Below are 12,548 nucleotides of genomic sequence, written 5' to 3'. Positions count from 1 at the left end.
TTTGCTAAAAGAGGATATCCTCAGACTATCTTGGCCCATGCCAAAGAACGTTGTGACAAGATCAAACGGGAAGACGCATTAGTAACACAACAAAAAAATGAAAAGAGAAGACCTGTTGTGGTATCTAAATACTCTGAGGCCTCAAGGGCTTACAAATCTGCAATCTTAAAACATTGGCCAATCATTAGTCGAGAACAAGATTTCAATGGGATCTTTTGTGAACAACCCTTATTCGCCTATAAAAGAGGAAACAATCTGAAGGAGCTCATAAAAAATCCTAAATCCACATCTATTGTCAACTACAAAGGAAATCAACCTTGTCTGAACTGTCAGAACTGCAATAATATGATCAAAGGCCCTGTGATAAAACATCCCATGAAGGGCACAGATGTGAAATTGAAGTTGAATGCTACTTGTGACACTGAAAACGTCATATACATCATCAAATGCCTGTGTGGGTTGATTTACACTGGTAAAACCACACGCAAATTAAAAGTGAGAATAAATGAACACAAGAGCAATATAAGAACAGCTAACATTAAGTCGAACCTGGCACTACACTTCAAAGACAGCAGACACAACATCAGTCAGCTCAGGTTCGCTGCTGTAGAAGTGGTTAATAAGCGAGATGACAGAGACAACAACAACTTTCTACTGCAGCGTGAAAACCACTGGATTAAATTTCTTCAATCGATGAAACCATCTGGTCTTAATGATCGGATGGAATTTCAATGCTATCTGTAGAGCAACTACTTTAACTGACACTTTTTTCATTATGTATTTTACCATTGAACATATGATGAATCTTGTTATTATTTTGGTTTGTTATTATCTTGGTTTGTATTGAGTGTTTGATCACGTTTAGATTCTATTCGCTATATATCTTTTTCTTTATACACTTTGGCTGGGCATTACACTTCTATTAATCACTATCCACTCCAATATGGCCGCCACGTTCATAGTCCTTCTTTTATTTTTCCTCGCTACTCTCATTTCACTTCCGCCCACACGGAACGTTTGGTTCCCAATCCTATGGCGAAGGGCGCAGTCAGCAGGACGCGTGTTCTTGCTCCAGTCTAACTGTAAGTTTGTCCACACCACGTTATGCGCTGAACTCGATGTTTGATTGATGATAAAACTTGGGGATATAACGGACCTAACTTTCTTTCGTACTGAGCACGTATAATCATGCGAGATGTCACTTGCACTTAGCGTCTGGCTCACCCCACGTTATTTGGCATTTTACTTTTACCCTATGGCTTCGCTACTTCAATTAATCACGGGCTAACACGTTCTTTTCGGGTGCTTTTGAATTACCTCATATCTTGCACACTTTATTCAGAGAAGACACTCATAATCGTGGTAATTTATGTAGATACTTATTTGCCTCTGTGGATCATACTTAGTTTGTTTCATTATATTTTAGGATTCCCCTGATGAAGGATCTAGTATCCGAAATGCATTGGGAAATGATGCCTATTCTTATACTGTGAATTTGGATTTACCCATGATATGGAATTTCATAAACTTTGAAGAGAAATTCATGTGGAATTAAACATGGAGAACATGATGATGAACTTGGTTTAATTTTTTAATGATATTCGGAAGAATTGACTTAAGAAACTTGTTTGTTTCACTAGAGGTTGTGCGCAGAGAGTTGGCATCTATCCTAGGTGTCACTAACCAATTGATGCAAGCTATCACACCATATGTCCTTAAATGGTTATGTAATATGTCATGTAGGTGGTGACAGTAGCTGCTGGTGTTTCGATAGAATGGGGGGGACGGACAGATGATGAGACGAATAAAGAAAAGCAAAAAAACACTTACCTGCCGCATTGTGCTCCTGTCCACTGCAGGCACAGGCTCCCAGAATCCACAGCGGCCAATCCTGACGCTGCTTTCATGCTGCTGACAGCATGAGAGCAGTATCAGGATTGGCCGAAGTGCTCTTGGTTTGCGCTGCCAGTTAGACTGGGATCCTGTGCCTGCTCTCTCCAACCTGGCACGGAGCTCTTGTTGGAGAGAACTGCAGTGCACATGACGGTCTGGTCGTCTTGAGATGGCTGGCCAAATCGTCATGCGCACTGATAACAGTGCACAACACTCCCCCTAGTGCCTTTAAGTCCCCTTGGCCCCGCCCCAAGCCTCGGCTCTGAGAGCAAAAATGAAATGATAATAAACAAGGGTTTACTATCGTTTTAGCTATCATTTATTTGGCTGCTGGCAGGGGGAGGCAACGCTCCTCCGCCATAGCAGAGGAGCCGTCACTGGGCAGTCATTCAGTTACTTGTGCCTGACGTCATGTATTGTTCATGTAAACAACAAGTAGCTATACAAGCATACGCCTACCATCTGGCAATAGTGGCACTAAGAAAATACTACTTGCTTCCTGAGAGCTTCTTTGCCTCTGTGCCCACGTCTGTAATAGGCACTGGCACAGAGGCAAAGGGATTTCCTCATTTGCATGAGGCACGCCCCATGCAAATGAGGAAACGCCCCCTGAAGATAGTGCTATCGCTATTTGTGCACCAGTGCTAATGGTATTACAGATCGAGCCACTCAAGTGTCGGCAGCCTCTTCTGAAATACCAAAGTGTCCCAGGGGGAGGTGGGGGAGCTCAAAACGGGCTAAACATCTATTACACCCCAGGGCCAATTTGTGTAATATGACCCCTTGGTGACCTATTTTCCATCTGGCTTTCACCGCTGATGTAGCATTGTCAGTGCCACATTAGATGATTCCAGATGTCTAGTGGCACAAAAGAAGAACTTGATGCTGGTTAGTTAAAATGCAAATTGGTACAATTTAAAAAACACATTATACAAACCATTTACAAAGCCAGGTCTCAGTCTACAGAGCTTTTTAGCACGGTGAATGCGACTGAACTGGGAGGTTGACTTTAACTGAAGGCTATGTGACGTAACGGCCAGAGCTGCCGACTTTGGAGCTGGAGAATGAGGTTCAAGTAGCAGCATCAGAAAAACATCGTGTGATTCTGGCCAAATCACTTAATCTCCCCGTGTGTACCACAAATGAATGTCTCCCTGTGTAATGTAACTGATGTGCAGGTAAGGTCCTGCTTTTTAAAACTGGAAAACAAACAGTTACATTACACAAAGACATATTCCTTATTCGGCCTGGCTAGATAGCGCATGCGCTGTGTCTTCACCCACCTTTGTTGATTACCTTGTCCCGCCTCCTGCTATACAGAAAGCACTATGATGTGGTCAAGCTGGCCATGTCATAGCACTTTTTTTACGGGACTTTTCTGCCATGCTGAACAGCCGATGTGCTGCTATACAACATGGGTAAAAGACATTCACATGGACGACACCAATAGCACTCACATTGCCGACACCTATTGACTTTGCCAATGCTTCAATGCTTGTTACCTGTAGCTAGGACATCAATAATAAAAGGAAACTGGGTGTTCCAAAGGAAGTTTTATATATTAGGTCCCATCAGGTATTATCCAAATGGCTCTCTGGCTGATAGGGACCAGGATGAGACCTGATGATGAAGCATGCCTCTATAATAGAGTGGGAGAGGGTCTAAACAAAAAGTGAACCTGAATTCCTGGTAAGGAGGTATTCTACTCATGCTCTTGGGTGTATACTTGTGTATTGAAATGTCTAACTAGGAAGATTGCATTCTATACTCCCTTTGTGAGGTTCTTTCTCTCTCTCTCTCTCTCTCTCTCTCACACTCTCTCTCTCGCTCTCACCCTCTTTCTCTCTCTCTCTCCTTCCCAGACATCATTTCCTTCATCTGATGGATTTTGTGTGTTGTCTGGAGCACTCCCAAGCAACCAGGACATGTTCATCTATTAGAAATACATCAGCCTTGGTAACAAGTGCCCATACTTTCAAAATAAATGTAAAGCAGCCCACTGGAGTGGGCTGCTACGCCCAGTGGGTTGCTATGCAGTCCTGTTTAAAAGTGGGACATCCTCTTTTGAGAAGTGGTGGCACAAAATGTTTTTTTAAAGAATAATAAACTTTAATATTTTCCCTATAAATCCTCATTGGGAGATCTCCACCTATGTGTGAAAAGCTCCTCATAGTAACTTTACACTTGTAAATGTACTCTTGGTTGTCTTTAGCCCCTGGTCTCTGGGGGTGGAGACATGTAAGTATGCACTTAGGTGTAAATATACACTCAGAAAGGTGAATAGCACTTACGGGTAGATTCACACAATTGTGAAAGAATAAACCTACATGTGAATAAATCCACATGTGTGAATTTACCTTTGTGAATAGGACCCAACAAGGACTTGCCAAGAAGTGTTGTAAATGTCCTGCAGCTTTACAGAGAATTCTTCATGTTGCTCCAGTTAAGCAAGAGCAGTTCTTCTGAGAAATGGAAGGCAGAGTCATCCAGCTGAGATAGGAATGCAGCAGATACATGGGCCTACCAAACTATCACAGATGATTCCACCAAGCTATATTATACAACAGGCCAGTGACTCTGGAAAGGCTGTGGAACTGGAGTAGTGTCAGACAGACTGCATGGTGGACCTCAGGCCTACACTGCAATAAAATAAGTGAACACACGTAAGCAGGGTGCAGCTACGGCAATGACTAAGGGCCATATGTATGAAGCTCAAATGGGTTCGCAAAACGCCGAAATTCTGTGAATTTCGGCGTTTGCGAACTCATTTTTGCTAAATGGTATGTATGTAGCAAATTTGAGTGCAAAATAAGGAATCGCAAATTTGCAATTCCTTATTTAGCAATTGCATTTAAGGAATCGCAAATTTTGCGATTCCTTAAATGCAATGTCCGAAGCACCCAAGTTGTGCGACTTCTCATTAAGAAATCGCAAATTACCACCAACTTCAAGTTGGTGGTAATTTGCGATTTCTTTCACAAAAGCACTTTTTTGCATTTGTGAAAGTGCCATGTGGCTCACATACATGCCCTTAGGGCATGTATGTGCGCCATATGCGCACACATGTGAATTTCAGGGGTGCGTCAGGGTGTCCTTATGACACCCTTGAAATTATTCTCAATTTGCGATTCTCAAATTGTGAATCGCAAATTGAGAATAACTTCACATTCATTCCTATTTGCCTCCTGGCCCATAGAAATGAATGGGAAATTATTCCTTAATTGCGATTCACAATTTGCTAACCGCAATTAAGGAATTTTAAGAAATCGCAAAAAATATGCGCATTCCTACATACATACCAATTTACAAATCTCAAATAGCGATTTCTAAAAAATCGCTATTTGAGATTCACAAATCTGGATGTTGATACATCTGCCCCAGAGTAATTTTTATTAAAGAATTCCAGAGTATCACTGTTGGTAGTAATAAACTGGGGGAGCCTGGCAAGAGCTCAAGAAGAGATAGTCAATTTGGTGAGGGAGGATGAAATGCGATGAGTGGAAATAACTGGTGAATGCGGGAACATCTTACCTTGATGGTCCTACTGTACTGTAGAGTGAGCACTACGAGGGGCGTGGCTGGTCCAGGAACGTTGGCATTGGCTTCTTAGTGTCACATTGCCAACTAAGAGCCAATGCTTCAACCATCCTGAAGAAGTTGGGACTGCCTTTACTCAAGTCCTAAGGCTTTTGGCAAAGGTTAGTACATTTCCTCAGAATGAAAAGGTCAAGTTGTGTTGCTAAAAACTAGGCCCGGGTGAAATTTTTGTTTTGCACGTGTAATATTGAGGAATTCCCGACATTTCATGTTATGCTTGTAACATGTAATGCGCAAAATTAAGACATTACGCCAGCCACGTTTCATAATTTTCGGCCTGTTTGGGGAAAATTGAATCACAGGAGGCCAGGAGCAACACAAACAAACAGAACATGAGCTAAAATTGAAGCAGGGGTCCAAAGCAAATGCAAGCAGACATCATCAAACAAAACAGCATTCTAGAATTCATATTGTTGGTGATATCCTGAAATATAGGACTGCGAAAAGAGAACTGTTTTCTACTCTACACATGACGACCTTGTTAAGTAAAGTCACTGTCAAAAAGTCTGAGCTCAGTGTGTAACTTAAGGCTTCCTTTAAGCATTGTATGGCGACTTATACATTCTGTATTGCATTGTACATCGGCATGCACAGTAAGAAGAATTATATAATAAATTGATATTCCCTTAGAAAATGCATCTCTGGAAAATGTGGTAGTCTATTAGCTGACGTGTTGACCTCAGGCCTCTCAGGTTTTCTTACAATCCTCAATTTACTGCAGTGATCTCCTGGCTCCAGAGACACTGATTAGCAGCATCAGACTTGGGGAAGAGCGAAAAGGCACAATTTCTCATTTTGGGAAAACTGGCCAGTTTTTCACTCCTTTGGCAAATTTTTTACCTGAGATTGGTGGACTGCTTGCTGCTTTCGCTCACAGCAAGCAGTCCTCTTCTACCCAGGGCATCCGTTCTTCAGATTCTATTTTGGATGTTCGAATGCTTTAAGAATTATGTCCTTGTTGATGTCATTTGTGATATCATCTGTGAGATCCCGAGCAGTGCACTGGAGGATAGTCATTTGTTTTAGCACTGATCAATTTGATGGTACTTTCGGTTTTGGTTCCTATTCCTAATGGCCTTCAGATGAAGTATTTTCAAGCGTTTCTATGATTTTTATGGTCACGTTAGAGTTATTTTGCTTATTAGATAACATTAACTTTCCTCAACATTTTGTTTTCCTGGGAATTTCGTGTTATTAATCAGAAACTTTGGCCATGTACATGCATGTCATGTTTATACTATGCCAAACAGTACATGGAGGTCATGCCATCTGTGTCGTTTGCACAGGGAATGGCCATGCACACTGTACATAGACAACCACAGATTGTTGGAATCAGTCAATCAGGATTAATAAAGCACAACTAATCACTCAATAGGGTATCCAGGCACTTGCAGCTCCCAAAGGTTTTATTGAAAAGTCAGGTCTTGTGGGCCATTCAGAAATCCGGAAGTGAGGTGATGGTTCACAGGTGCATAGGGAGGCTGGTCCAGGTCTTTTCTGCGATATGGGAGAAGGCGTGTCTTCCACTTCTGCTTCGGTAGATATGGGAAAGAAAAGGTTTAGCCAACACTTAGCCAATGCAGAAAAGTACTAACCATAATGAAATCTGTTTATATCCTGCTTCAAGAGAGTGGCATCACCAAAATACCAGGTCGTGTCAATATATATCTTTCACACCCATATGAGTAGTGGGCATCGGTGATGCTCACAGACTTGTCACACATTCTTTGCCATGGTCACAACACCCAGGGCCTTGTTCCTAGGCGTGCTTTGTGGGTAATAGGTATAAGGCATGGTCGTCAGCCGTGCCCTATGTGTGCACACTCACACGCACAGACACTATGCCCTTTAACAATTTTATCTTAACTTGTTTAATCTCAGTTAAATTTAAGACACAAATGTAAGTTGAACTGAGAAAAGTCCAACTTTACTACTCGTAAATGCCCTTTGTGAATATAGAAAGTCGTAAAGTTAGACTTTCGTCTCAGTTTATGTTTGTGAATCGGGCCTGAAGTGTGGAGCCTCCATCACAACTAGAATAGGTGGACTAGAAGACAAGTATGAGTTTCTTCTAGTTGCTCAGATATCAATTGACTTAGGTGCCAGTGTTCACAAATTGTCACAAATGGTAATTTGCGGATCGAACATTTGTTTGCACGTCTTGTAGAGTTACATAATAACATTTGATGACTGACATATCTTAAGGAGACTTGTGGAAAGGCACCGTTCCTCAAGTCAAAAGGGACGTTTGTGTCCCGAAACCCATAAAAGGTAAGGGCATCATAATAGCAGACCTGCACCCACAGAATTGAGCAACACGAGTCTGTATGCCATGCTGCGTAATGTTTGCAACGCCTCAGAAAATGCTCCATTTTTGCTGCTTGTGTTTTAAGGGAGCAAAGCAAACAGGATTTGCTCCAATGTAAAATATTTCACCAGGACCATACACTAAGAACACTTATTTCACACTGTTTTCTGTGTTTACCTAATGACAAAAGGAGAAAATAAATGTTCTCCTAATCTCACAGTTGAAAAACGGGCTTAAAGTCTGATTTGGGGATGGGTGATAACAGGAAACCCTTGGATTTGTGAATGACGTGGTTAATCCTTGTAGGAACCTTCTTCACTGGCGCACAAGTCTCTGGGTCATGGGTATCACTCCATGGGGATAGTAGGACGGAGGCAATTTTTACATAGAAAATACATTCAACAATGGAAGATTTACCGCTTCCTCCACAAATCAGACATGTTTTAATTAATGAGCAACTCTGAATAACGTTCTCTGTTTGAGGTAGGCACAGTTTGTTACTTTTCTTACGACCCAAGGAGCAAAAATGAGGCAAATTCAGTAAGGTCTGGGCTACCTTTTCAGATTTTTTGGCTTGTACAAATTATAGCGCTGTTCGGCTTCGAGGAGCAAGTGCTTTACAAGGTGCTACAACGAATAAATGCATGAAACATATTTTTTTCTTTTTCTTATGACAGTGCTCATCATTCATTCATGGAAGCGAAATTCTTTGTTACTACACTCATACTTCGATATAAAACTAAGAAATTTGTCATATGTTTTTTGCAGTTTCAGAACCCATTTCTCCTTCCCGTAAACCACCCCTCCCCGTAGCAAACGTGCAAATACCTTTCTGTAAGAAGAGCTGGTGCAGGACTGATTTCATGAAACTAAGCACAGAGCAGAGTTTTTGCCTTGCAAGCTTAGAGGGCTCCAAAAATTGAGCAAAACAAATAAATGCCCTCTTTGATATAAAAAGTAAGAACAATGCAAATGTTAGAAAGCTATGTTACCCCGGTATCCTTGTGCTTTCTTGTATTTTAAACACTAACCGGCCTTGTACAACTTCAGATTCGCTTGTTTCTACTTAAATTAATGCATGTCTTATTTTTAAAGCACATTGATGCCTGCTGAGTTTTCTAGTTTTTGTACTTCAAATTCAAGGCTCTTGCTCTCCTAACGGTAACAGGATAGCGCTATATATGAATGAAGGCTACCACTGTTCGAATCAGAATGATGTTGGTTTCTTCTTTACTTCTAGGCGCTGGTGCTAGTGGTTGTTCTCGGGTGGATCTTCGTGCCCATCTACGTGAAGGCCGGGGTGAGTACATAAGGGATGTCTATACTTGCACCCCATCATTAAGGCCTTCTGCCTCCTTGCCTCTTCTCCACCATCCTGGAATGCCATATGGAAATAAAGGGTTAATGTGTGTATGATTGTATGTGGTGTCGTTAACCCCTTGCTCCCGGCCGTCCGACGTCACAGTGGGCATGTGCGGAGCACAGCCGGGGGCTGTCCGAATCCCACCCACTCATTATTTCCCCAACACCGCGGCAGAATTTGCGCCGCGGTCAAGGTGTTAAAGAGCAAACCTAGTCAAATGGCAGAGGAGCACTGTGCAGGGTCAAATACAAGCATGAGGTTAATGAGTGACAGGAGCCGGAGCTGGTTTGTTGACTGTTAATGCGTCATCATGTGTGTTCTTTAAAGAGGGTCTTCGTCAACTCGCTGCTAAGTCGGAGCAGCGTTGGGGCGGTCCCGAAGGAAATGGAGATGTTGTTCCAGAACCTTGGGGCACAGATAGAAAAGGCCCGCTTCTATTTTTTTCCTTTTTATACTTCTAAGGCCCTGATTACGAGGTGGTCGGCATATTCCGACTCATGTGCAAATGGCTGTTTGTTGCGTGGGTCGGAATTACGAGTTGGTAGGTATTTAACGCATCTGATAACTATTGGATGCATTAAATACTTCAACTGTGATTACATTTCAGTAGGTCAATCCTGCCGAAACTTAACAGGGGAATAGCATACAGTTTTTACCATACCATGTGGAATTTGATGCGTTAGGGCCCGATTCACAGAACTAACTTAATACAAAATCCTAAACTTACTACTTTTGGTATTCACAGAAGTTAGGATTTAGTCTTAAGACAGACTTAAGTTAGGATTCTGTCTTAAGTCTGTCTTAAGACAAAATCCTAACTTCTGTGAATACCAAAAGTAGTAAGTTTAGGAATTTGTCTTATGTTAGTTCTGTGAATCTGGCCCTTAGAAACCAAAATATGCATGTTATTTCACACCAATTCGTATAAGGGGTTATTTATTGCACCCGATAAATAATGTACCCCATGGTTTAGTTATTTATCACATGGAATAAATAACACCTAAACCCATAATCAGGGCCTTAGTATCCTGGCTGATGGTAGCCTGCTGTGGGTGTACTGAGATCCACCAGAGATAGTGAGCTTGTCTGCAAGATACTGGGTACTGGTCATGACTGCTTTGTTAAATGATGCAGGTGATTCTAAAAATGGTGCAGGCAACAAGGGGAGCCAAAAGGGGGTGATTTGATCATATTTCTTCAGGCCTTAGATAAGATGCTGCAGCTTGTAGGATGCGCACAAGGGGTGCCAGGGTACCGTCTGGGAGGCCAGGAAGCAGGGTGTTGCTGCCATCTAGATACACGAGTGTGAAGGCCTGAACAGCAGTTCTGTAATCACTTCATGGAAGAAACAGTTTCACTTTCCTTACAAAAGAGACCTGCTATCAGGCTTTCTAGGATTTTATGGCAGTGTGTTCCTTGAGGGTGAGGTTGGATTTTTAGATGAATCAAGTACTGCTTCATGTCCTCTGTACCCAAAGGTCACAGTTCTGCTTGTAGGAGCTTTTCCCTCTAATATGCAGTGTTCCCCTCTCAGAGGATCAGAAGTCCTCCTGGGATGCACATTGATACACTGCACCAGAATTTGAGGTACTGATGTCCAGGTGTTCGGTGGGTTTTACTTCCGGGGGTATGTGCCATCTCCGTATAATAATGTTGCAGGGTACTCCAGGTGAGGGTAAGACGTCCTTGGCGGTGCCATTTGATTTGTGTGCAGTGCCGGAGGAGAGAATCCTTGCTGTGGGACCTCTGTCCTGGGATGAGTTGCCACTGATGTTCCACACCCTCAAGGGTCAATCTATCAGATGTGTCTTGAGGATGCTTGGTAACTGATCATACCGTTTTGGGATAAATTGATGTTCAAAAGTTTGGGAACAGTAGCAGTGAGATCATTTAGCATCTCTCAAGAACACCTGGCTAGGTCCCCTATGCAAGGATCAGTCATCCTTTGGCTATGGACATTGATCCGTTTGTAGTACCTTTTTTCCACTGCTGTATATAATGCAAACTCGTCCTGAAGGTATTGGAGGGCTTTACATGAGCACCAAGTACATTACACAAGGACATATTAATTTTTTTAGGCACTGGGAGATTAAGGGCCAGATGTAGGTAAAGTACATTTACCGATTCTAAAATACCAAATTTGACCGATTCTGTATTTTAGAATCAGTAAATGCTATGTAGCAAATAAATCGGTAAACATTACAGAATCAGTAAGATTCGGTATTTACCGAATCGGTATTTACCGATTCGGTAATTGCCATTCATTCATATGGAGACCCATAGGAATGAATGGCAATTACCGAATCGGTAAATATTTCTTTATTTATTTATTTAACGATTTGTAGAGCGCCTGGTGACCCGGAGGCATCCCAGCGCTATAAAAAAACTTGTAGTGACCAAGGGGGGAAAGAGGTACTATTTGGGGAAAAGCAGAGTTTTCAGTTTTTTACGGAAGATACCGTTTTTTACGGAAGATACAGTTTTTTACGGAAGATACGAAAATACCGATTCTGTAAAATGGGAGACACATTCAAGGGTGCCAGGGTGTCACTTTGACACCCTGTTGCACCACTGAATCGTGCTTGTGTGCAGATGTGGCACACATACATGCCCTAAGGGCATGTATGTCTGCCACATGGCACAGTTGAAAATGCACAGATTTGCATTTTCAAAGGTTTTCGTTATTTACCACCAACTTATAGTTGGTGGTAAATAACAATTCCTAAAATGGGAAAAGCACTCATTTGAGTGCTCCCTACATTGCAAATTCGGTAATTTACCGATTCGGTATTTTAAGGAATCAGTAATTTACTGATTCCTTAAAATACTGAATCGGTAAATTACCGAATTTGCAATTTAGGCCACCCACATCCCAAATTCCCAATACCGGTCGGTAACGGACGAAATTCAGTAATTCCAGTTTTTTACGGAAGATACAGTTTTTTACGGAAGATACGAAAATACCGATTCTGGAAAATGGGAGACACATTCAAGGGTGCCAGGGTGTCACTTTGACACCCTGTTGCACCACTGAATCGTGCTTGTGTGCAGATGTGGCACACATACATGCCCTAAGGGCATGTATGTCTGCCACATGGCACAGTTGAAAATGCACAGATTTGCATTTTCAAAGGTTTTCGTTATTTACCACCAACTTATAGTTGGTGGTAAATAACAATTCCTAAAATGGGAAAAGCACTCATTTGAGTGCTCCCTACATTGCAAATTCGGTAATTTACCGATTCGGTATTTTAAGGAATCAGTAATTTACTGATTCCTTAAAATACTGAATCGGTAAATTACCGAATTTGCAATTTAGGCCACCCCCATCCCAAATTCCCAATACCGGTCGGTAACGGACGAAATTCGGTAATTTCGGCCGTTACC

General features: G+C 42.0%; 1 protein-coding gene across 1 annotated transcript in view; it reads left to right on the top strand.

Moving 5' to 3' along the window:
* Positions 1-12,548, top strand: part of SLC5A1 (solute carrier family 5 member 1) — a 296,325-nt gene that overhangs the window by 164,979 nt on the left and 118,798 nt on the right. The window contains exon 4 of the mRNA XM_086942805.1: positions 9,039-9,098. Within this exon, the coding sequence (XP_086798931.1) occupies positions 9,039-9,098 (60 nt within the window). The remainder of the gene's footprint in view (positions 1-9,038; positions 9,099-12,548) is intronic.

Source organism: Lissotriton vulgaris, chromosome 11 (genome assembly GCF_964263255.1).
Source record: "Lissotriton vulgaris chromosome 11, aLisVul1.2, whole genome shotgun sequence".
Lineage (NCBI taxonomy): Eukaryota > Metazoa > Chordata > Amphibia > Caudata > Salamandridae > Lissotriton > Lissotriton vulgaris.
This window is presented reverse-complemented; position numbering and strand designations above follow the sequence as displayed.